The sequence below is a fragment of the Vulpes lagopus genome, chromosome 2, assembly GCF_018345385.1.
Source record: "Vulpes lagopus strain Blue_001 chromosome 2, ASM1834538v1, whole genome shotgun sequence".
In the NCBI taxonomy this organism is placed as follows: domain Eukaryota; kingdom Metazoa; phylum Chordata; class Mammalia; order Carnivora; family Canidae; genus Vulpes; species Vulpes lagopus.
The window spans coordinates 150,209,314-150,233,840 of record NC_054825.1 but is presented as its reverse complement, the minus strand read 5'-3'; the positions used below and the strand labels follow the sequence as shown (position 1 = coordinate 150,233,840).

General features: G+C 46.5%; 1 protein-coding gene across 5 annotated transcripts in view; it reads right to left on the bottom strand.

The window, feature by feature from the left end:
• Positions 1 to 313: 313 nt before the first annotated feature.
• RCL1 (RNA terminal phosphate cyclase like 1) overlaps positions 314 to 24,527 on the bottom strand; it is a 58,774-nt gene continuing 34,560 nt past the window's right edge. For 4 of the 5 annotated variants that reach the window (XM_041743091.1, XM_041743094.1, XM_041743092.1 and 1 more), the window contains 4 exons: positions 20,704 to 20,829; positions 16,517 to 16,673; positions 10,682 to 10,785; positions 314 to 1,086 (listed from right to left, as the gene is read on the bottom strand). In XM_041743091.1, the coding sequence (XP_041599025.1) occupies positions 936 to 1,086; positions 10,682 to 10,785; positions 16,517 to 16,673; positions 20,704 to 20,829 (538 nt within the window). In that variant the 3' untranslated portion in view covers positions 314 to 935. Of the gene's footprint in view, positions 1,087 to 10,681; positions 10,786 to 12,149; positions 12,254 to 16,516; positions 16,674 to 20,703; positions 20,830 to 24,527 lie in introns of all 5 variants that reach the window. The other variant, XR_005985961.1, reaches the window with a different exon arrangement.

Genomic DNA, 24,527 nt, shown 5'->3' with positions numbered 1-24,527 from the left:
ACCTGATACAAACATGAAGCTCATGCTGCTTGCTGTGCTCCGGGTAACAAAGTGTCTCTGACCCAAGATCTGCAGGTCTTCCACTAGCATCCACGGAACAGCAATAATCTGACTGAGTAGCTGGCAAGTAGGGTCAAATTCCAGACTCTGACACTATTACATGCAGGACTTTAAACCAGGAGATCTAATGTCTTCACATTATAAATTTCAAAGGAATAAAATACCCTTTCTGAATTTTCTTAAGAATATAGTAAAATCTGTATCGCAGAGCTATCATGAAGATAAAATAAGACAATGTATTGCACACTTTAGATATAGAAAATATCCCATAACTTTAATTGACCCTTGCCCTCCCCAGGCACACACGGCCCCATAGATTCATATGGTGAATCAGACAGGGAGCGGCACCCGCATCCAAGATGTCAGTCCATTCAGAAGATGAGGGACAAATTAGTTCCATATCTCATTCAGGCGAGTGCATAGCTGTGCACTCCACTTGTTATCTCATTTAATCCCCATACAGAAACCGAGGCTCAAAGTGGTCAGTCCTTACAGGAAGAACAGCAAGAGACTCCACAGGTCTGGAAAACAGCCAACAACAGAAGCTCAGGGATGAAGACCGGGGAGGCACTGCTGAAATGCAGGTGTGAGGTTGTTCTGAAGGCACACTCTTCATCCACGTGAGCCAAGGGAGGGAGTGCTCGTCATGGGCTTCCTGAGGAAAGTCAGTGCCACCACAGAAAAGGCAAGAAACCACATGATACAAAGATGTCTTTTTTTAAATATTCTGATTTTTTTTTTTTTTAAACAGAGAATTAACAAATCCTTAATATAAGAGCATATCCTGTCCTGGATGAATCTGGGCTTGACTCTTTGGGTGTCCATGGCAACTTCTGCTTTGTTTGTAGGCGCTGGGACCTTATCTGGTAAGAGTATCACTTGAGAGTCTTGCTAAGGTTGGAGAAACCGACGCCAACACAGGTCATCAGCACTTTATCCCCACCCTTGAGTTCTTCGCCACATGGCTTGGTTTCAATTTTAAACATGATCTGGAAAAAGCTCTTCAAATGTCGCAAAAACTCTATCCTAAAAAGGAAAACAACAACAACAACAAGGAAGGAATGAAAAAGGAATTCTGTTTTCAAAAAAAGTTCTCCTTCCCCCACCTAGAACCCAAGCCTTCACTTCCACAGATCAAGAATATCTGAAATTAAAAAAAAAAAAAAAAAAAGAATATCTGAAATTAAAAAAAAAAAAAAAAAAAGAATATCTGAAATTAAGTACTTCTCATTAAGGCTCATTAAATAGTATTTATTCACAGCTTGCCAGTTTCCAAAGGTGATTTAGAGCTTACAGAGATTCACACAATACAAGATAAATTAATTTTTAAAAGGTCGGAGGTTAGTACATGACACATAAGTCATTAGGCCCCTGAGCAGTTCAAGTGGACATAAATCCAGCATTAGTCTTTGAGCAGCTCACATAGAGAGAGAAACACGTACTCCTGTGACTCACAGCATCATGATGTAAGACCAAGCAGATGCCAAAAGCAGATTTCTTCGCTTCTCAACCTCAATAAAATCTTTCTGTTCATTCAACACACGTTTACTGAGTGTGTCCTAGGTACCAAGCACTGTTCTTGGTGCTGAGGATGTTGCAATCAACAAAAAAAATCCCTTGTGTCTCAGGAAGTTTTCAATCTAGTGGGGTAGACAAGTTCAATACTCTTTAAAAGTACTATGGAAATTTAAATCAAGTAAACAAGGCAGGGGCATGTGAAGAAATGTGGGTCTAACACTATCTGTGTGTGTGTGTGGCAGGCATATTAGACAACGTGGGCAGGGAGGGGCTCAGGGTAAACGTGACAAGGAGTTTCACAGGGCTGCTCCTCGTCATCTCCTTTAAGACAGAATGATGGGGTAGCCCTGGTGGCTCAGCGGTTTAGCGCCACCTTCAGCCCAGGGCCTGATCCTGGAGACCCAGGATTGAGTCCCATGTTGGGCTCCCTGCATGGAGCCTGCTTCTCCCTCTGCCTGTGCCTCTGCCTCTCTCTCTCTCTCTCTCTCTCTGTGTACAGTGTGTGTCTTTCATGAATAAATAAATAAAAATCTTAAAAAAAAAAAAAAAAAAGAATGATGTCTCCATCCCAACATCATTGTGGGGACAGCAATTCTATGGAAGGACCATGGCACAGGTAAGCAGGCTTCTATAGGTTGGGCCTAGCTGATTCAGTGTCTCCTCAGCTGGCCCACCATAAGACTCCCCTAGAGAATTCATTAAACACACAAGTTCCTGAAAGGTTCTACTCAACTAACAACTGGTAGGGAGCAAGGGTCCACATAGTAGAGCTTGAAAGCACAGGCCAACATAAAGACGGCCCCTCCCCAACCCTTAACCAGGCCGTCTCCCCAGTGTCTTCCCCAGAAATCACTGTAACAAGTATCCCTGGTGATTCTTCATCAGGCAAGTTTGGGAACACTGGCTTAGTTAAAAACAAATGGGCTGGCTCTCTATGACGAAGGATCCAGCAACCCTGTATCCTGCTGCCTCCCAACTGAAACATCCAAACTCCCAACCCTAGCCAGATGGTTCTAGCCCTGCCTACACATGGAATCACCTGAGGAGCTTTCAAAATACTGCCTCTGGACATAAAGACCAATGGGAAAGAGCTGAGAGTCAAGAAATAAACCCACACATCTATGGTGAATTGATTTTCAAAAAGGGTGCCAAGATAATTCAATGGGGAAAGAACAATGTTTTCAACAAATGCTGCTGAAACAATTACACAGGCAAAACGATGAAGCTGGGCCCTTTCCTCACATCATACACAAAAATTAACTCAAAATGGACTAAGGACCTCAATTTAACAGCTAAAACATGAAACTCACAGAAGGAAACACAGGAGAAAATCCTCACGATCTTAGGCTAGACACTGGTTTCTTAAATATAACACCTAAAGCACAGTGATAAAAGAAAAAAACAGTAAATCGGACTTCACCAAAATTAAAACCTTTTGTGCATCAATAAACACTATCAAGGAAATAAAAAAAGGATGGGGATCCACAAAGGGATCAACTCCCAGGATGAAAAAAAATATTTGCAAGTCATGTATCTGATAAGAGTCTGGCATTAAGAATATATAAAGAACTCTAAACTCAATATTAAAAAAGTCAAATAATCCAACTAAAGACAGGCAAAGGATCTGAAAAGATGCTCAACATCTTTAGTCATTAGGGAAGTGAAAACCAAAACCACTAAGAGATCCCACTTCACACCCCTCAGAACGGCTACAATCAAAAAGAGAGACCTCACGTGTCTGAGTGAGGATGGGAAGCAATCAGACCCCTCAACACTTCGGTTGGAATGTTAATACAGTGTGGCTGTGGAAAGCAGTCTGGCAGTTAACTATTAAATCAGGATATACCACATGATCCAATCATCCCCCTCTTGGGTAGAGGTAGACACACAAGAGAAATGAAACCTACACCTACACAAAACCTTGACACAAACATCTGTGATGACATTATTCATAACAGCTAGAAAAGCAGAAACAATCCACATGCCCATCAAGCAAAGAACGGATAACCAAAATGCGGAGTGTCCGTACAATGGAGTATTATTCAGCCTCGAAAAGGAGTGAAGTACTGACATACGCTACAGCAGGATGAACTTTGAAGACATGCTGAGTAAAAAGAAGCCAGTCACAAAAAACAAATGTTGTAGGAGTCTATTTATATAGAATGTGCAGAAGAGGGGGATCATAGGGGCAGAAAGCAGATCAGTGGTTGCCCAGGGCCAGGGTGGGGGGTGGGTGGGAAGGAGAGGGAACCACTATGAATGCGCAAAGGGTTTTTCTTCCTATGGTGGTGAACATGTTCTCAAATTATAGTTGTTCTAAAACTGTGGTTATGGTTACACAACTTGGTGAATATACTAAAAACCACCAAAATGTACACTTTATTTTTTTTTCAGATTTATTAATTTGAGAGTGCGCACGTGTGTGTGTAGGAGGGGGCAGGGGCAGAGGGCCCCACCTGAGTGGGGGCCCTCATGGGGCTCAATCCCACAACCCTGAGATCATGACCTGAGCCAAAACAGAAACCGTTGGACGCTTAACTCAGCCACCCACACGCCCCTGAACTGTGTACTTTAAATGGGTAAAGTGGGTGGTATGTGAATTCTATCTCAATTCAGCTATTTAAAATGAATAAATATATGTAATGTTTGGGAAATTCAGAAGTACTGAACCTGGCTTCCGCCCTCACGCAGCATGTACCCAAATGAGCAGGAAAGCCCGCTGCGGTGAACTTCCCGCCCCTTCTGCCCCTCTGTCCTTCCATCTCCAGAGGAGAGCAAAGGGGATGGAACAAGCCGGCAACCTATCTGGCTGGTGACCAGCACACCAGGGGCTAAGAGAAGAAACAGCAGGTACCCTGGACGGTAGTTCTGGTGCGTAGGGCAGGCTCATAGAAACGTCTCTCACTTTCCCCGCTCCCTCTCCATCTGCGATGTCACATCCCCTGGGCACCTCTCCTATGGAACAGCCTCTGGTTCCCCAGCGTTCCTGGTTCTGCTCACGTTCCTGGTTCTGCTCACGGTGTCTGTAATTACTGCTTCTGTCCCCCCCACACACACACTCACAGTTAGAGCCCCTCCAGGGTAAAGACCGTGTCTTTACCGCGAAGTCCACTTCCCCTGCGGGTGCTCTTCCAGCAGCTGGGGAACAGTGCTGAGGTCTCGGGACCTTGACAAGGGACATCCCCATCCTCAGCAGTGAAGTAAGCCGGATCCTCCCCTGCCTTCCTTGCCAACTGAAATCTGCAGTGTCTCACTCTCTGCCCTGCCTTACCACGTCCCCCACCCTGTCCCAGGGGAGAAAACAAACACATCAAACCCACAATTTACATCTGTGGGCCAAGCTTCCAGCTGGCAGCAAACCACCATCACTCTCCCTGGTTGTGCTCAAAGGAGAAACAGCTGTTCTGTGGGCCTAGGCTCCAGCAGGGGCATACTTGCCTCCCCACCTCCCCAGCCTCCTCACCTCTGCAGCCTCCCCAGCCTCCCCAACCTGCCATGCTGTGTCAATCGGTGGACTGTGCTGGAAACCCCACATGCCCTCTGCAGCTGGCAGAACCCCCAGAGGCCTCTGTGTGCCCCCAGCTCCTCGACGAGGATGGAGAAACACAGGCTGAGTGTACAGCCCATGTATTTGCAGCCTCAGGTGTTTGTAGCCTTTGGAAAGGCGAGGAAAAGCAAAGTTGGTTTCGCATCTCACAAGCTGTTCAGCCAGCCCCTCTGCCTGTCTGAGGAAGTCTGCGTGGAGGACTGACAGGAGGTTTCCATGCACCCACCCCCTCCCACTCTCCTGAAACAGAGAAAGAACCTTGGACCAACATACCCTTCCTGAAGGAATTCAGCACCTCACTTGGGCGCTGAGGCCAGCCCTTCCCTGGGCTGAGGCCAGCCCTCCCCTGGGCTGCAGCCCCAACTACGACCTTACCTCCCAGTTCACATCCCCACCCTTCCCCACCGCCCCGCGCTGGGACTACACTGCCCCCTGCCCCTTCCCACACCCCAGCCCACACTGCCCCCTGCCTCTTCCCACCGCCCCCAGCCCACACTGCCCCTGCCCCTTCCCACTCCCCAGCCCACACTGCCCCTGCCCCTTCCCACTCCCAGCCCACACTGTCCCCTGCCCCTTTCCACCCACCCAGCCCACTGTCCGCCCCCCATGCCCCCAGCACCACACTGCTCCCTGCCCCCACTGCCCTCTGCCCCTCCCTACCCCCCCCCCCCCCAGCCCACACTGCACTGTGGCCCCTGCTCCTTGGACACAAGCACAGAGCCACACAGAGAGCAGACCTGTTGCGTGCCGACAGTGACTCTGGCCCTCGGTGGAGCATAGGGATGACCTGAACAGTGCAGATCATTTTAGGCACCTGGAACTCTTTCTATTCAGCTCCTGTGTGAAGGGTTCGAACTCCTGACTTTAAACAACTGTATCTTTAGCTTTTTTGTTGTTGTTCAGGAAAAAACGATTTGTTTTCCAAAAAACAAAACCAAAAACAACCTACTTTTAGCCTTTAGTCCCTCTGACGAGCAGCTTTCAGAGAATTCCAGAGCACAGAGATCATTTTTCTTATGTATTTTCAAAGAGTGGGTTATTCCCACCAACACTGTTGGTCAACAGGGGAAGGCCACTGGGCTTATGGTCACTTGCCCGGGACTTTTCAGGGGGCCCGGCCCACCCCTTAACCACTGCCCTCTCACCAGGTCATCCTTCTAAAGCCTGACACAGACAGGATGACAGCATCCTGAGAGGGGGAGCCCTCTCTCAGCAGCTCCAAGGACACAAAACCCAACAGGGGGTCCCACCTCCTGCTCCACAAAGCCACTTCGGTCCTAGGGTTACCTGCCTCTGAGGCCTAGGGCCTTGCTCTGGAAGTGGAGGGGAAGGTTCAGGGGGTGGGAAGACAATCTGCTCAATGAAGCCCCATAGTCATGACACGCCAGCCCTTAAAAAAATACATCGGTGGTGCTTATCCTGCCAGACAGTGGCGCTTATCCTGCCAGACAGTGGCTTTCCCAAAGCCCACTGACCTCTGTTCCAAGAATGAATGCTCACAGTGAGTTCGCCGAACTCGGTCTGGCCTAACTCTCTGCTTCCTGCTGCCTTTATAACCGTATTTAACTACTTCACCATTTTCATCTAAAAAGTTAGGCTATCACTTGCTTTTCCCGTATGCCAAACACATCCTGGGGTAAAAAGCGTAATAAGAGTGACAGGGCTTCGCGGGACTTTAAGCACTCCGCAGACGGAAGGCAGAGGGAGCTGCAGAAGCTTGCAGGCTGCAGCTAAGCAAGGGAGCCTGAGCAGCCTGGTGTTCTCCCCCTCGGTGCTGCAGACTGGGGGAACCAACAGTCCCCCCCCACCCCGGGCGCTCTCAGCAAGGACACTGGGCTCTTGCTCCCCAGCACTTCATAAGCACTGGAAAAAGGTCATTTATTAAAGTGAGAGAAAAAACAAAGTGGCATGGTTTATTTTAGACTTCTAACTAAAGATAGACAGAGATCATTTTACAGCAGAATTTGAAACGAGGACTCTCTGAAAAGATGTAGCATGGCACCGGGCCTGAGGCAGGGAGGTGTCTGGAGTCCAGCAACATGGACGGAATCCCAGGTCTTACACAACAGCACTATGCGTCAGGGAAGCAAGGACTCTGGACGAGACTCTTGGTCAGAACCCACTGGCTGACCTGTGTGCCCCAGGGCACATGATTCGACCTCTCCATGCCTCAAACCCCTCACCTGTAAAATGGAGCATGAAGAATAAATACCTACCTGCCTCTATCGCCCTCATAGGGTTATCATGAAAACTAAGTGAGTTCGTCTTTTTAAAGCACCTAAAATAACACCTGGACAACAGTAAACCCTGTTAAGTGTTCATTAAATAAACTGACCCTACAGAATTCTTGGGAATAGTAAATAAGATATGTGTGGTTTATTTAGTAACATGACTGCAGGAAGTTGGTCATAATGAATACAGATTTAGAAATAGCCAAGTGGACAATTTACAGTGACTTCAGGTCCGAGAACACCCAAACCAAGTTAACTAAGCCTCCTGGTGTCCAAAGTGACCTCACCAGGAAACTCAGCCTCCCAGGCTGAGGGGACGTCTAGGCAGGAACCCCAGCATTTGGCATCAGCGGAGCTCTGTGAGGTGCACTGCACACCAGGAGGGCAGAGTACCTGATTCCGATCAAGCCTCACTCCATCTCTAAAAACCCACGACTTCAGGACCATTCACCATCTCTAGTGATGAGACAGACGCTCAGAGGTGCTCCATGCCTAGTCCATAGTCTCCCGAGCTCCAGGACAGAGCCAGAACTGAAATCTAGGTAGGCAGGACCCTAAGACCTGTGCACCCGCAGGATGCACCATGCTCTGGTGACTGCAGCCTCCAATCATGAACAATTTCCAAAAGTGCTAATTAAGATGCTCATTAGGAGCACCTGGGTGGCTCAGTTAGTTAAGCATCTGCCTTCAGCTCAGGTCATGATCCCAGGGTCCTGGAATGGAATCCTGTATTGGGCCCCCTGCTCAGCGAGGAGTCTGCTTCTCCCTCTGCCTGCCGCTCTGCCTACTTATGCACTCTCTCTCTCTCTGTTAAATAAATAAATAAAATCTTAAAAAAAGTAAGACGCTCATTAAGATTTATTTTTCTTGCTGTTCACCATGCTTTTAAATGAAGTATAAATCCTCCCCTAACCTCTGAAGTTTTGAGGGGAAGGCAGAACCACTGTCACCAACTAACCATCTAAAATTCAATAAATGCAACAGAAATAGATTCCACACATACTAGCATGCCATCCAATACTATTTTATTCTACTGAAAAAAATCTCTCCGGCCTTCCTGAAGAATTTCACACACACAGACATAGGTTTTCAAGTAATACAGAAAACCACCAGCAGCAATCTCCTGAAGACAGAGGGAAGAGGAAAAGAAGGGAAGAACACAGAGACCCTTATTTTCCAGAAAGGATTTGAAAGCAACACTGCAAGAAAAAACATCCTCCTTAATCCCAGTGCTCTGTAAACAGATATTTGAAAAGCTATTTATAAAAATCAAAATGTGTGAAGTGTCGGAATAAATTTTTTTAAACCAAGGAGGGTCTTGCTTCTGGTTTTCGTTGGAAACCTGATGGTGCAGAGAACAGGTTTTTTATGACTTTAACTGCTCATAAAAAGAAGTGTGATGGTTTGATCTCAAAAGCTCTTAAATCCAAGGACAAATGGTTCCCCCAAGTATGATCGTCCTGATTAAGGATTCTGTTCCTTTCCCCCATTCACTGTACGCAAATACAATATTAACTCGTTTATCGGGCCCCTTCATCATTCTGGGCTACTGGAACCTTCCATGGTGATAAACAGCAAAAAGGGTGCCAAACAGATACAGCTTCCAAAGATAAGCTCCCAAACCCCCAACCCTGTGCCAGGCTGCCCAATCCCACCCCACGGCAGCCTCCTTTTACGTGAAGCCCTGGGACGCAGGTAATCCAGAGGACAAATATCCTATAAGGCCTAGCCGCAAGTCTCAAAACACGTAATTTTGCAATTTGTCTCCTCCTCTAAAGCTCTATTCAGAACAGACCACTTTGTTTTCCCAGGAGACGCTGTAATTTTAAGCAAGGTCTCTGGAGGACAGGATAGGACACTGCAATTAATGCCTGGTGAGGAGTGAGTTGAGGAGGACACAGGAACTTTTAAAAATGTCCAGTCACATCTTGACCATCTCCACACGGACTGCGGACTTGAAAAGATTATAATATAAAGGCCCCAGAGCCAAATGAAGAAAAAAAAATCTCCAAAAGCAAATAAAAAAAAAAACTGTCAAGGAAAAATATACATTCCATTTTCCATTTTTCACATACTGTTCTGCCAAACCCCATGCCCGACGACCACACACATTTCTAGACACAGCCTCATGCTGTGTGAGCGGCCAGGCCCTTGGCTGCCCCAGAGTAGAGGCGAGCGAAGCCGCAGCAGTGAGAGCGGTTAACCAGTGGAAGGGAGCTGCTTCCAGCAAACTCCCCGTGGGAAGCCCATCTCTGCACTCAGGGTGCTGTCCCCTCAGCCCTGACCCCCTCTCTAATTGCTGCCTGGAGCCATACGGATTCCTGGTGTTTTGTGTGTCATGGACTCAATTTCAGGTTTCCTGTGCTGCAAAATACCTTACACACGTTATAGGGAGACAGCGTGGTCCTCAGCACACTCCTGCTAATCAGTCTTCCCCCTCTGTTAACACAATGGACTCTCCTCCATCAACTTGTTCCAAAACAATCTCCCCCCCAAAAAAGCCTCCTTAAGAATGTCTTTCAAGCTCCTGAGCCGTGGCGGGAAGCATGGCAGCCCGTGGCAGCGCTGGCCCCTTCCCCACGTGATGGCACCACCATTCTTCAGTTATCACAGTACTGTACCTTTCAGATATACAGCATCGGTACCATGATAACCGAAAAAGGACAGTTCAGTCTCGAGTCTACCTGAGCATCTCTGCCCAGCACGGCCACCCAGAGATCAGGCAGTGACCTAAGTAGACATGCCTGCACACAATGTCAGCGCTCACAGGCTGTTCCTGTCAGTGGGACAGGCTGCCTCTATTCTGCTGTTGATGATGGAAGCCCCCATGAGCAGTCAACTTCGGGTGACACCCGGGGCCTCAAACTCACCATCGTAGTTCCCCACTAGTCCAGCAGCATGACTATAAGCCCTGCCTCTTCCTTCAGCTTTCCGGCCAGCTCATACCCTACCTTCTTGGATAAAAAGACGGTCGGTCCTCTTTGCCACAGTGAAGGAAAAGGGGGATTTAAAAAACTAATAACAAAATCCAAGCTGCAACAGAACCAGGAGTTTGCCTGGAAACAAAATCGAAGGCATGGATGAAAGCCCAGTATTTATCATGTGGTTCTGATGACATGGGAATGAGACAGGTATGATGAAGCTACAAGAAGGAACGGAAAGCAAAATCTTTGTTCAACAGCAGGCTCAGGGTGACAACCTCTGCCTCCTTAACCATTGGTACCAGCAGGTATTCACAGTGACAAGCTGCGTGAGCCATGGGGTCATTTTGTGCAACTGGAGGATTAACCTGGACCAATAGCAAGGCCAAAGGGAAACAACTCACGTGTAGGGAGAGAGAGGTCCCAGCAGGACTTTGGAAACATCCTGCTGTCCAAGGGTCATGAGCAACAAAGCCAGGCTTTGGTTGGTTGAGTCCACACATCCACCCTGTAAACACAAATGCTTTAAAGATTAATCATTGTACCAACCAGAAAATGGAAAACCAACAGACCAGAGGGAAGGAACAACCTCAGATACCCAGAAAATCAGAACCACGGAAGAGCAGACCACAAAGTTCAAGCAGTAATAAAACAGGAGGCAGCTCTTTTCAGAGTAATTCTCATACCAACTAATTTTAGGGAGTGAAAGTAAGAGTTAATAAAAATGACTATAATCACAGAGACTACGTGAATGAACAGACACCCATGCTTACTGAATTGCATCTGGTGAAGGATGAAACCTTGCCTTTGTAATTAAAGCAGCAGCAGGACATACAAGCAAAAACGCATCATCGGTTCTAGGCAACGTAAGGTTAATTACCTAGGGCTCTCACACTGTGACCTGTCACGGAGCACCATGGCTAATGATGTGGACAGACCATCAGCTTCCATGGGTCTCACCTACGCACACGTTCTGTTATACTCAGGAACTGTTGGCCATGTTCCAGAAGCTTCCTGTCTCTCTTTGTGTCCTTAACACTGGAGAACTACTTCTCACTGCTTATAGATTATTTCCCCCATCTTTCCTTCCTTTTCCTCTATATCAGAACACAACTGCTTTGGTTGCCTTTCTTCTTTCATTCTTGAATTTCTCCACCATTTCTGCCATTTTGCTTCTGCAGATATGTGCGTCACGGCTGTTGATATTTGTGCCCTTAAAAGTGTCTTTATTTGGGATCCCTGGGTGGCGCAGCGGTTTAGCGCCTGCCTTTGGCCCAGGGCGCGATCCTGGAGACCCGGGATCGAGTCCCACGTCGGGCTCCCGGTGCATGGAGCCTGCTTCTCCCTCTGCCTGTGTCTCTGCCCCTCTCTCTCTCTCTCTCTCTCTCTCTCTCTCTCTCTCTGTGTGTGACTATCATAAATAAATAAAAAAAAAATTTAAAAAAAAAAGTGTCTTTATTTCTCATCATCCTACCTGTGAGAACTTGATTTAAAACAATTCAAACTGGGATCCCTGGGTGGCACAGCGGTGTGGCGCCTGCCTTTGGCCCAGGGTGCGATCCTGGAGACCCAGGATCGAATCCCACGTTGGGCTCCGGGTGCATGGAGCCTGCTTCTCCCTCTGCCTATGTCTCTGCCTCTCTCTCTCTCTGTGACTATCATAAATAAATAAAAATTAAAAAAATAAAAAATAAAATAAAAATAAAATAAAATAAAACAATTCAAACTTACATGGTACACAGTGAAAGTAGGGTGACCCTGGATCTCCATGTATTTTTTAAGCCTCACAGTAAGACACCCAGTTTCTAAGCATGGCACATGCCTGGCCAAGGCGAAGCTCTCAGACTGGGAAGGGAACAGGGAGCCACTCACTGCTGCATCTGTGGGTATGCGCCGTCCTTTTTCTGAGCGCATGTGGGGTAGGGACTAAGTGAGTTCTCAGGCACAGACATCCATTCTCTGCTGTCAGACTTCACCTGTGACCATGGAGTCAGAAAATAAGGGACTTTATGCTACAGCTAGGCCTTACAAAAACCCACTGCTCTTCCCAAACTACCAGAGATATTACAGGACAATATTTATCTCATTTAACAAAGTCTAAGACAAGAAGTGTTAGCTTATATATTTCCATGTGAAAAGGAAAACGTGACCCATGGAGAACAGGAGGCCCAACGAAACTCTGCCTTACAGAACTTGCTCCCTTTCACAACTGTCTAAAATTATTTTTTTTAAGATTTTATTTATTTATTCATGAGAGACACAGAGAGAGGTAGAGACACAGGCAGGGGGAGAAGCAGGCTCCATGCAGGAAGCCCAATACGGGACTTGATCCCAGGTCTCCAGGGTCAGGCCCTGAGCTGAAGGCGGTGCTAAACCGCTGAGCCACCCAAGCTGCCCCAACTATCTAAAATTCAACTGTTCTCCTCCATCTCTCCTTCTTACCACAGTGCTGCTTTTCTACCATTCTCCCTGATTTCTAAGATGTGCTGAACCAATAGATTAGTGCAATCAATATGCTAGAGTCTGTGCATCGGACACCACAGAGGGCAAAGTGGAGCCACCCCCAAGGAACAAGGTCCAGACCCTGTACTAAGTGCCTTCGATCTAACTGTGGAGAGGAGACAGGAGCAGGAACAGAGACAATACAAGGGGAGCCAGCGCTACACAGTAGCTGGGGGCTGGGGGCACTGGGGCTGCCAAGGCAGGCAGGAGGGAGGTCACTGAGATGGCACCCGAGGGAGGCTTTGGGGACAGGGATCTGAGGTGGCCCCAGAAGGAAGAGCAGGAGGACGGGGCTGGGAGGATGGAGCCAGGGCCAGCAAGGAGCAGCCAAAAGGCCAAAGAAAAGTGGCTGCACACTTTCTATGGAGGAGACGAACAAGACAGCTACCGGGCAGAGAGAAATACAGACTGAGGTAGGGCTCTTCTAACTGGGTTTTGACTTTATCCTGGGAAAGTGAAAAGCTGGAGGTCTCTGAACACAGGAGTGAAACAATGAGATCAGTGTCCCTGGGAGAGACGTGAACTGAAGAAGATGCTAGAGAGGTGGGTGGTAGGAAGGAGGGCAACAGGGGAGAAAGGCAGTTCAGAGGCAGCTACAGAACCAAGGGGGCCAGGCAACTGAAGAGACATAAATGGAGCAAGGATCAGACCAGAGGATTAAAACTGGTTAAAAAAAAAAAAAAAGGCCACACCCTCAAAGGGATGGATTTTTATTACCCATTTAAACCACGTCACATCACACAGCTATAAAAAATTATTCATGGGCACCTGGGTGGCTCAGTCGGTTAAGTGTCTGCCTTCGGCTCAGGTCATGATCTCAGAGTCCTGGGATCAAGCCTCATATCAGGGCCTCTGCTCGGCGAGGAGCCTGCTTCTCCCTCTCCCTCTGCCTGCCGCTCCCCCTGCTTGTGCTCTCTCTCTCTGTCAAATAAATAAAATCTTAAAAAAAAAAAAAAGTTATTTATAGGGAAGCTGGGGTGGCTCAGTTGGTTAAGTGTCCAACTCTTGATTTGGGCTCAGGTCATGATCTTGGGGTCATGAGATCAAGTTCCATATGAGAATCCATGCTCAGGGAGGAGTCTGCTTCTTCCTCTCCCTCCCCCACTCCCCTGCTTGCACATGTGTTTACTCTCTAATAAATAAATAAAAATCTTTCAAAAAATTATTCGTAAATGCATAAAGCATTTTCATCCTTTTAAAAATTAAAGATCATAGACATACAAAGGATGTTTTCTTGGTGATTAAAAACAAAGACAAAAAACATGGTCCAGGCACAAGAAAATGGTATAAAATAGAACCTAACTGGAGTTTATTTATTTATTTATTTTATTTATTTATTTTTTCCTAACTGGAGTTTAAAGAAAAAATGAAATAACCTAATCCAGACTGCATGTTTTCTCTCTTATGGACTGATGGGCTGGCTGTGCTTTCACCCAGGGGCCTATAACATCCGCTATGTACGTGGATATAAAATACACACTCCAACTGTGTGTGTGGCTCCCACTGGCCAGCTCTGTAACGTGATGCTTCCAGGGCCCCAGGTCTGCTGGGAATAGATAGAAACGTCCACCATGGTCAGGGAGAGGAGAGGGTCTGCCAGCCACCACAGGACCAAGGAAGGGACCTCTGCACACGTCAACAGGGGCTAAGGACTGCCCATAAAACATGCGATTTTCCCTAACACACACCTAGATGGCAAACCTCCAGTACTAAGTCACAGGCAGAACAAGCTCTCCATCATTTACCCCAGCTTCTGGTTACTACCTGTCTTTCAAAATTAAAGGGAAAAAAGGTCACTAAATTTAGCACCAAACTTTGGGCTGACTTAGCCTCAAAAACTCTGAGGCCAGATCCTGACTGCCCTCCACCAGGAGGATGTCATGTGACAGGGTGGTTCCTTCCTCCACTACTTTCCAGCTGAATGGTGAGCACAGGAGATGAAAGCACTCCCCTGAAAACAGTTATACCTTCTCTGTCTTCATTTTAATTAGATGGACATTAAATAAAGCCATCTAGGACCTGGAAATCTTAATGAACTCTGCAACAGTTCATTCTTACTTGTTCCACCTGGTGACCAATAACATGTTTCCCAGAATGCTGACTTGGATTGGGAGAGTAGATTGTGCCTGTCAGCTGTTTCCCTCGATGATGCCTATACGAGGATCAATACCCGTGACCCAGCCGTCACCCTACCACAGTGATTAATCAATGACAGTGATAAAAGGAAGAAGTGAAGAAAAAAGAAAAATCACCACTGTACCCGCCTTCCTGGTTTTATTTCGCTGGGCTCACCTGTGATTTCTGTTGATTTAAACAGGGCAAAACTTCCCTGGGAGACTCCCAGAAAGACCCAGAGAGAGGTCTAGTAACCGAGAATAAATACACAAATGCAGAGATGTAGGGCTCTTGAGCTAGAGAAAGGACAGTTTACAAACATGGTACACCATCCAGTAACAAACCATCAGAGCACAGTTCTCACCAGTACTCAGTTCCAGAACGTGAGGCCTCACCTACATGGCAGAGAAGTAAGCATCCCTCAAAGCCTGAGTGGATTCCGCATGTCAAGGGGAAAGTTGCAGCTTCCAGACGTGGAACCAAGGCAAAAGATAGTGCAGAGTAACAGAAATCCTGGAGCTACATTTGTGACTCTCCTCTAATCAAGCCTATGAAATCTTAAAGAATATTTTCAGGCAGCTTCATCTTATTTTTTCCTGCCATCATTCTTCCTTCCCTTCCAATTTCTTCCTTGCTTAAGTCATCTCAACTATCTTTTAAAAAAAATAATAAATCTTTTATTTTTTTAAGATTTCATTTATTTGACAGAGCAAGAGAGCGTGTGGAGAAGCAACGGGAGGGGCAGAGTGAGAGGGAGAGGCAGACTCCCCGCTGAGCAGGGATTCCTCTCCCACCCAACGTGGGGGCTCGATCCCAGGACCTGGGATCATGACCTGAGCCAAAGGCAGATGCTTACCCATCTGAGCCACCCAGGCGCCCTCACCTCAACCATCTTCAGGAAACAGTGAGTGTGTGTGTGCACATGGGCATGTTGTTCATATGGCTTGACAGAGAAAAGACTCTGGGCAACGAGGAGACAGGCTGGTCCAGACAGGTCTGAGCTGTGTCCCACAGCAGAGCTGCAGTTGCAGAATGGCAACTGGTGAAGTCCTGTCTTTCGCCGTGTTCTGATCTTTCCAAGCGCCTACCGTGCTCAGACACAGGACTACCTTCTCTAGACATTGTTCTGTGCTCCAGGGCACGCTACAAAATCTAGCCTGTGGATATTATTTTCTATCTGATTTGTCACACACAACTCCAGACTTTCAGCTTCTCTTGAAAAATCTGAAAACAGTGAGCCCCCACTGCCCTACGGCAGGGAGGCGGGGAATTAAGAAACAGTGCCTGCATTGGTCAGGGCATGTGTGCTCTTCAACTGCCAATCACCACCAAACATGCTTCCATTTTTTTTTTTTTTTTTTTTTTAACCACTAGTTCCTTCCTCTCCCCATTAAACTTACCTGCCCTGTATCCCAAACCAGTGGGGCTGGATCTCTACTGATGGACTAGCTTACCTAATCCATTAAATTAGTTAGTGCTAAACTGCTGAATGGGTAGGAACAAGTTAACTCCTTGGCTTAAGCCCTTGGAAGGGAAGAAAGTTGCTAAGGGAGAAAATGAGAAACAGCAGAAACTGCTTTCTGATGGCTTCGCTCCCACACCTGCAGAGACTGAGGACATACCCTATAGATTTCTTCGAGCAGCAGCTTGGCACAGTTCCTGCCGAGGTCCTCCGGAAGCACTGCTGCTCCCTGGCCCTGAGGGTTGGAGGCCAGTTCAGCACTGAGGAAAGTGCCATTGGTGGTCTCAGCAACCAGTGACAACCCAAAGCCTGGAGACCTGGGAAGTCAAAGGCACAGACATGAATAGGGTTAATGGGGAGTTGGGGTGGGGGGCTCACATTCACCCACAAAAGGAAAAGAGAAGACAAACATCTTTTTGATGGCATTCTATCTGGCCACACCAAGCCCTACTAGAGTTCCTACTAGCTTATACTGGAAATACAAATGACCTAGTGAGAGCATACAGGGCAAGACCGGAAGATTGCACAAGTTGGCACAGCTTTTCCTGTTGGCCCTGCCTTCCTTTCCCGCACACTCCTACCCTGTGAAAGATCCTACTGTGAAAGTCTATAATGATCAACTGACATATAAAGTAACATTAACAAGGAATACCAGATACTAAGCACCTACTTATCACCAGTTTCTGAGCTAGGGGCTTTGATACCACAACTCTGAGTAAATATTACCACCCCCATATTACAAATGAGAAATTAAGGGACGCCTGAGTGGTTCAGCAGCTGGGCATCTACCTTTGGCTCAGGGCGGAATCCCAGTCCCGGGATCGAGTCCCGTATCGGGTTCCCTCTAAGAAGCTTGCTTCTCTCTCTGCCTATGTCTGTGCCTCTCTCTGTGTATCTCTCATAAATAAAATCTTTAAAAACAAACAAACAAAAACAAAAAACAAATGAGAAATTAAGCAACCAGCACCAAGTCCACATAGCTAGAAAGTGACCGTGATGCATTTCAAACACAGGTCTTCCAGACTCCAAAGCCCACAAAAGTTCTCCACCACGGTACTCAGCCCTCAACCAATCCAGAAGGTATGCGTAGCCCGGAAACCACTGATGACAGCTCTTCTTCCAAAATACCAAGCTGGTTTCCTGTCACAAAAAGTCCCAAGCGAGCCAGAAAGGGCCTACAGACCTTTGTCTGAAGGAACATCTCTCGCTCAGATCTCATTTAATATAACCAATGAGCTGGCACTGTGTTTCTTCTGTTGTGTTCCTACCACGAACAGCCAGAAGCTAGCACCCTTCTTGTCCAGAATCATAGTGGACTCATTCACTCATGCATCCAGCAAACATTTGGGGGAAAGCTTCCACAGCCAGGACCTGGAGCACCATGTGCAAACACAAGAGTTCTTGCTCTCACAGAGCTTAGTGACAATCAGTTTTGCACAAAACAAAATCAGTCCACAGACAATAAATATACTACCTCACCATAAAATTTCCAAGTTTGGCATCCCACGGACATCTACTTTGTCCAGTGCCTTTTAAAAAAATATGTACTTCCCAGCAGTATACTCCGCATGTAATCACTATATATATGCCCCCTTTAACACAATTCAACACTTATGTTCCTAAAGCACTTTCTATGTGTCCAACACAAAACTAGCCAAAGTGCCTGTCGCAGAAAAAGTATAAAATAATGTTACAAAACGTATATATGAGCTACCTTGGTCACTCCTCAATTTCTTTAGAAAAAAAAATGCAAAAAAAAAAAGAAAAAAAAATGCTGTCTATGCAGCCAAGGGTTAATAAACCTGCCAAGGGAAGGGCGTGAGTGAGAACAGAGGTTCTGGGGTGCTCTGAGTCATGCTTTACCACCTCACGCCATGCCACCCAGCCATCACACCATGGGACAATCTCAAGTAGCCTTTGAGTCCCTGGACCAGGAGGAAGGAGAGCATCCAGCTCAGCAGTCCAGGTTGTGGCACGCGAACGAGGAAAGTAGAAAACAGGGAGACCGAACTAGAAGATAAGCTACCATCACTGCTTTAACCTGCTCACCTAGAGTTCCCGAGAACTTCCAAAATTTTTCCATCCACGTGAAGTTTTTGAGGTGTGTGTAGTTATTACAATAAACTTTGTATTTAATAAAGATTGTCCCACTTTGTTTTATCTAAAACAAAAAAACAGAACAGAGAACACAGGAAGCCCTAGTGCATTCCTCCAATTTTCATGCTCCGATCTGGGGTGTGTGTGTTATCACGCCTGTTTCAAGTTCTGAAAAGGCAGCTGGTCACCAGGTGACCTCACTGAAGATCTGCCTTAATACAGTTCACAAGTGACAGCTTCCAAAACTTCCCAATTGGTAAAGGATTAGATTTGTTTAAAAGTCTAACTGTGAATCAAAATCAAAAGACAATGGGCAAATGTGCATACTGGTCAAAGAGCTGACACAGACCACTCAGGACTGCTGGTCCCCAAGGTTCTAGGTCATGGCCACATATCATACACTTTCAGTCTCAGAGTTCAATAAACCTCATTATGTGGATACCCCACAGAATCAGAAGAAAATACCCACTATGACTCCATAATTTCCTTAACAGTGAAGGAAGAATGCTTGTCACCTGTAACTTGAGATTTAGAAAACACAAACCTAACATCATGCATTACTTTCACATGTAACGTTTTTTCAGTGGGGCTTCGAGTTGATGAGCTACAAACCTCCATCACGCCCATGTCTTGATCCACACGTGAGCTTCCTACTTACCCTTCGCAGGGATGGGACTGGACCACGCACCAGCGTCAGCTGAGTCAATGGCTTTATAAAAAAGCTGCACCACAGTTGGGGGCAGCGTGGCCTTCAGACCTGCTCCACTTCTTTCCTGGTCACCTTTATAGAGCCAGAGGCCAGACAGAGGAGACACTATGGAGAGCAAGCCACTCAGCTCCTGCTGCTACCTATGCTCCCCATTGCTCTGCAATCTCCTCTCCCTAGAGAGTGGCCAAGAGGAGAAAAAGGGAAGAGTGGCCTAGAGTGGCCTTAGCAGCATCAGCATCTCTGCAGTACCTACTGTGTGCCAGCCATTGCATTCATGCCTTACATATGTGATCTTTTAATCTTTACAGCAACCTAATGATGCTGGCCAGCATTATTACTCCTATCAAATGCGTGAGGAAAGCGCTGGTAATACCTTAGCAGCACACCAAAGGTTTGCGACCATCACTGACCTTTCTGAACACCTAGAAAGGGAGAGGTTTGCACACAAATTCTTTCCCAAGTGTACCTTCTGACACCCCCAACCCTGTTGCTCTCAATCATGAGCTGCCCCCAGGTTGCTGGAATCACCCTCATCTTTCCCGTGGGCCTCGAGAGGTTAGAAATGCCCTAACAGGCTCAGCCCTCCTGTGCTCTCCCCCTTCTTTGGCTGAAGTCAAAGGAAAGCTCAGAGGAAAGGGCTCTGAGAAAGGATGGGCTGTGCTACTACTTAGTGAAAAAAAAAAAAAAAAAAAACTGATTTCTGAACCCACGACAGCTGATCTCTGATGTTTCTTGTTTTTAGGAGACACAATCTACAAGCTTCAGACTCCAAGCATAATGATACTGTCGTTCACACTGAAATGATGCAGCAAAACAAAAACAGAGAAAACCCGCACACAACTAAAGCAAAACTGGCAAAATATTCACTGTTAACTACAGGTAGGACTAACACCCAAGTGTTCACTGGGCTAGCCTTTCAACTATTCTATATATTTAACATTTCCATAATAAAAAAAAATTAGTTTTTAATTGCTTCCCTAACTTACTGGTTGCTAAATATACAAACAAAGCCTAGAACAAGTATTTTCATTACACATATCATCATTAACTTTTTACTTTCTAAAATGAGGTTTTCCACAAAGGCTCTAGCTAAACCCAAGTTGAGTCTGCGATAACAACTTTCTTTGGCTCTACGGGTGTTGTTCCCCTTGTTGGGGAGAGAGCCTGACTGACACAGACCAACAAGGGATATTTTCCCCTGAACTGTTATTTACTCAGAATAGAACTTGTTTGCTTTAATTTTTTGTGGGAAGAGATGGGATTTAAAGCCAGAGGCACTGTTTATTAACAGCTGGGTTTTAACTCCTCCCAGCTAGGGTCTGGACCCCTCATCTCCAGCGCTGACCACTGCAGTGCTTTTCACGTGACAGGTGTTCTAAAGGTGCTGGCTGGTGACAACAGCAGAAAGTCAAGAGGACATTGATTCTGGAATCACTCTTCCTGTCAACACAGAGCTGGCAGCTTTCACTTCAATCAGGACAGGAGTGTGAAAAGGTTTGGTTAGCTGCAGAAATAAGCTCTAAAAATGTACAGACACTTACTTCCCAGAGTTGATTCCTTTCATGTGGTCTGTGTAAATATAGATATCGGGTATAAACTTGTTGAGGATGCTCCTTGCAGAATCCACAATCCGGTTTGCCATCTGCGGAGACACACGCACAGAGTACCTGTGATCCACGGTTAAGGGTGCCATTAACTCCAGACAGAGGAAGGTCTGTTACGAAGCCAGCGGCTCTTTGCGGAACTATATCATATAATGGGACTTCTAACGCCATTCTATTTTCCAGCTGTATTTAATTGCTTACCTTTGTAATACCGTAACTTGATTTTTAGATTATTTTCATTTATTATTATTGTATCATAATTTATTATAAAACAATCACAATGAAAAACACCCAGAAGTAGAGAGTTGGAGAGTATAAAATAAGAGTTCTCAAGCCTGCTCTAGACTTCCTACCTGATGCCCTCCCCTCCTAGAAATGGCTCAACCCAATTTTGTAATAAGAAACAGCTTGCCTGTCTGGGATGAGCCAGACTCCCTTTGAAGTAAGCGTTTTCTGACCATCCCCACTGCTGTAACCAATGAGTCTTTCTTTTGCAGCCCTAAGGCCAGAAGAGATACCACACTGGGGCTCACATGGACCAATCTCAATCTACCCTACCCCCATGTGTTGACAGGAAAAACAGAAAAAGATTAGTGAAAGAGCGTATGGTAGCTGTTTATAAAGACCTAAACAGGTTTGTTGCAACTCACAGAGCTTATTTTCAATTATTTAAGTGTCAGTTACTCCATTTGTGGATGCTACAAGCTTCTCACAGCTATTACCTTATAATCAAAATATTGGTAATTAGCACTTTACACCAGGGCACCGCTAGAAAGAAGAGGAGGAAGATACATAAACTCAAGCGAAAAGCCTGGAGTTTTATTTTCTTAATTTTTTTTTTTTTTTTTTGAAAGAGAAAGAGCGCACGGGGTTGGGAGGGCCAGAAAGAAAATCTCAAGCGGGCTCCACAACCAACATGGAGCCCGACATGGGGCTCAATCTCACAGCCCTCAGACCATGACTTGAGCTGAAGTCCAGAGTCAGATGTTTAACTGAGCCACCCAGGCGCTCCTGAAAAGGCTGATTTTTAAAGAAGTAGAAATAATTACCTAAAATTAGACTTTATTACAGAGACTGGCTCCCCTCAAAAAATAAGTATGGAGTACTTTCAATGTGCAACGTTTGGTCGAGAGGTGGCTACATACAGGTGGCTATATACGTGGAGCCAGGGGCTAAAGAAACAGAAAAGTAACAACATGTGATCTTCTCACTACTCTGACACACACACACACACACACACACACACACACATACCGTGGCAATCCAGTGGGGAAAACAAGATGCGTGGTCTACCCATTCCGGCCCAACTGTTAAAAAATTACTGTCAATGACACATTCAATGTTCATTTGAGCTGCAGAAATGAAATGCTGAGACTGCAAAGAACCTGGCTGGCATCTATCTCCCCTCCCTGATACATCCTGCACCCTCCACTGAAAGATCCATCTTCCTCATATGAGCAATAACCCACAGTTAGCTAGCCCAGGCCTCCCAGGCCTCACGGGCAGTCTGCTTGGTGCCTGTCTCCACCCTGGCACCATCACCCCCTCTACTCACCCAAACTGTCCAGATGCATCTGAACTGCCTTCCTTCCTCCTTCCCTCATTCTCCCAGAGGCCCTCCAGCCAGCACCAGCCCATGGTCTCCACCTGGCCTTGCCGTATGTCTTCCTTCATTTACACACATACTGTCCTTGTTCATCAACAAGACCACATGTTTCATAAGAAGAAGGACTCTGCTTTTGTACAGAGCAGAGCTCTCTGAGGACTCTCATACCCTATTTTTGTACTCAGAAATACTCAATAAATATTTGACTTGACTCAAAGGACAAACCTGAAATGAGGAAAGAGCAAAGAGGATTTTTCAATACACACACAAGGCCCACTTACATCACCACCTCTGTCCAGAATGTACTTTTGACCACCGGCAGCTTAGACAAACAGTCCCGGGTCTCATACCCTTTGGACCGGGTGGGTGCTGCCCTTCTGAGCCCAATGCTGCCCACTCTCCCGAGGAGAGCATGGATATCACTGACATATAATCCCACAATATTCATGGCTCCCAAAGTTCTTTCAGGTACATTAGCAACTGATCTTATGCTCACAGTGACCCTGTGGGCCAGTTCCGGGGCTTCCAGTGAGCATAAGCTGGTCACAGAAGTGAGATACAAAATTAAACAGATGCAACTTAACAAAGACAACCCTCCTCCTTCCAACCTTGAGATGTGGAAACCAGGTGGGTAACTCTACCAACTCAGGGCCAGTGGAGTCCTATTCCAGAATCCTGGCAGTGGAGAGGGACAAGGTGGCTTTATGCCAGAGTCACTGTGAAACCACTCAGCTTGGTGTGGAGGCCCTACAAAGGAATGGCTAAGAGTTCTAGAATCAGACCACCTGTGTTCAAGTCCTAGCTCCAGCAAACTGCATCATTCTGGGCCTGGGGTGTGTCCATCTTCTCATCAGTAAGAGAAGGATAAATCACAATATTCTCCTCCCAAGGTTTGGAGGCTCAAATGAAATAATGCACGTAAAGTACTTTGTGGTACCTGGTATGATGTAGGAGCCCAGTAAACGCCAGCTACTGCTTTCCTTACTGTTAGTCCAAGATTCAAATCCCAGAGTAGAGATTCCCATCCTTTCAGGAATCAGAGATCCCTGGGAATCTGATAAAAGCTATGGACACTCCCTCAAGAAACAGGCACATATAATTTTGCAGACAATTTCAGGGGATTGTGAATCTCCTGGAGCCCAAATATGAATATCATTTTTTAAAAGATTTTATTTATTTATTCATGAAAGACACAGAGAAGAGAGGCAGAGACACGGGCAGAGGGAGAAGCAGATTCCCTGCAGGGAGTCTGATGTGGCCTTGATCCCAGGACCCCGGGATCACACCCTGAACCAAAGGCAGATGCTCCACCACTGAGCCACCCAGAGGTCCTGATATGAATACCATATTAAGAAATTATATCTAAGGGAAAGGAAATCAGTTGTCCTACAAATTCCAACTCCCTCCCATCTTCTGCCTCCACCCAGCTTTTTCATGTGACTCTCATGTACCAAGTCATGAGCTTCTGGCAGAGTGCCACAAACTGAAAACAGAGTGTTCCCTTCTCCCCACCACCCCTCCTCAGGCAGGGAGAGAATGAGTGGGTGGCATTAAATCAAAGGTAACCACACTGTCCAGTCACTGCGGCTCCTTCCCAGACCCTGGACAGGCGGTCAGCGAAGGAGAAGATGTGCTCTGGGGGGTAATTCAGTTCAAGCCACAACCACCCACAAGAGCAGGGCCAGTTCTCCCAGCCCAAGCCCTCCTATGGGGACTACAACCTCCAAACTCAGACCAACAGTTAACCAGATTTGCAAGTAAAAAACCCCACAAAACCAACTAAAGCTTTTTTCCAAAGGCAGCTCTTTTTTCCCAGGCTCCAAAACTGGCCAAGAAGGTGATCTTAATTCAAACCCCCATTCCACTGAGATGTTTGTGAAAGGGGCAGCTCTGGAGACCAGTGGCTGGAATGTCTGGTTTGCAGACAAGAATCTAAGCAAGGGCACTTGCATCTACTTTCTTGGGGAGTTGGGAGGAAGGCTCTACAGGCCTGATGTGTCAGGGAGATTCAGTTGTCTGAGCTTCAGAACCAAGCAAGAGTCTTCCTGGCACCAATTCTATCCAGGGAAGGCATGAAGACCACCAGAGGGAGAAGCCAGGAACGAACAGGGTTATACCCCAGCGCTCAGGCTCTTTACACTTTCGTGTTCTCCTC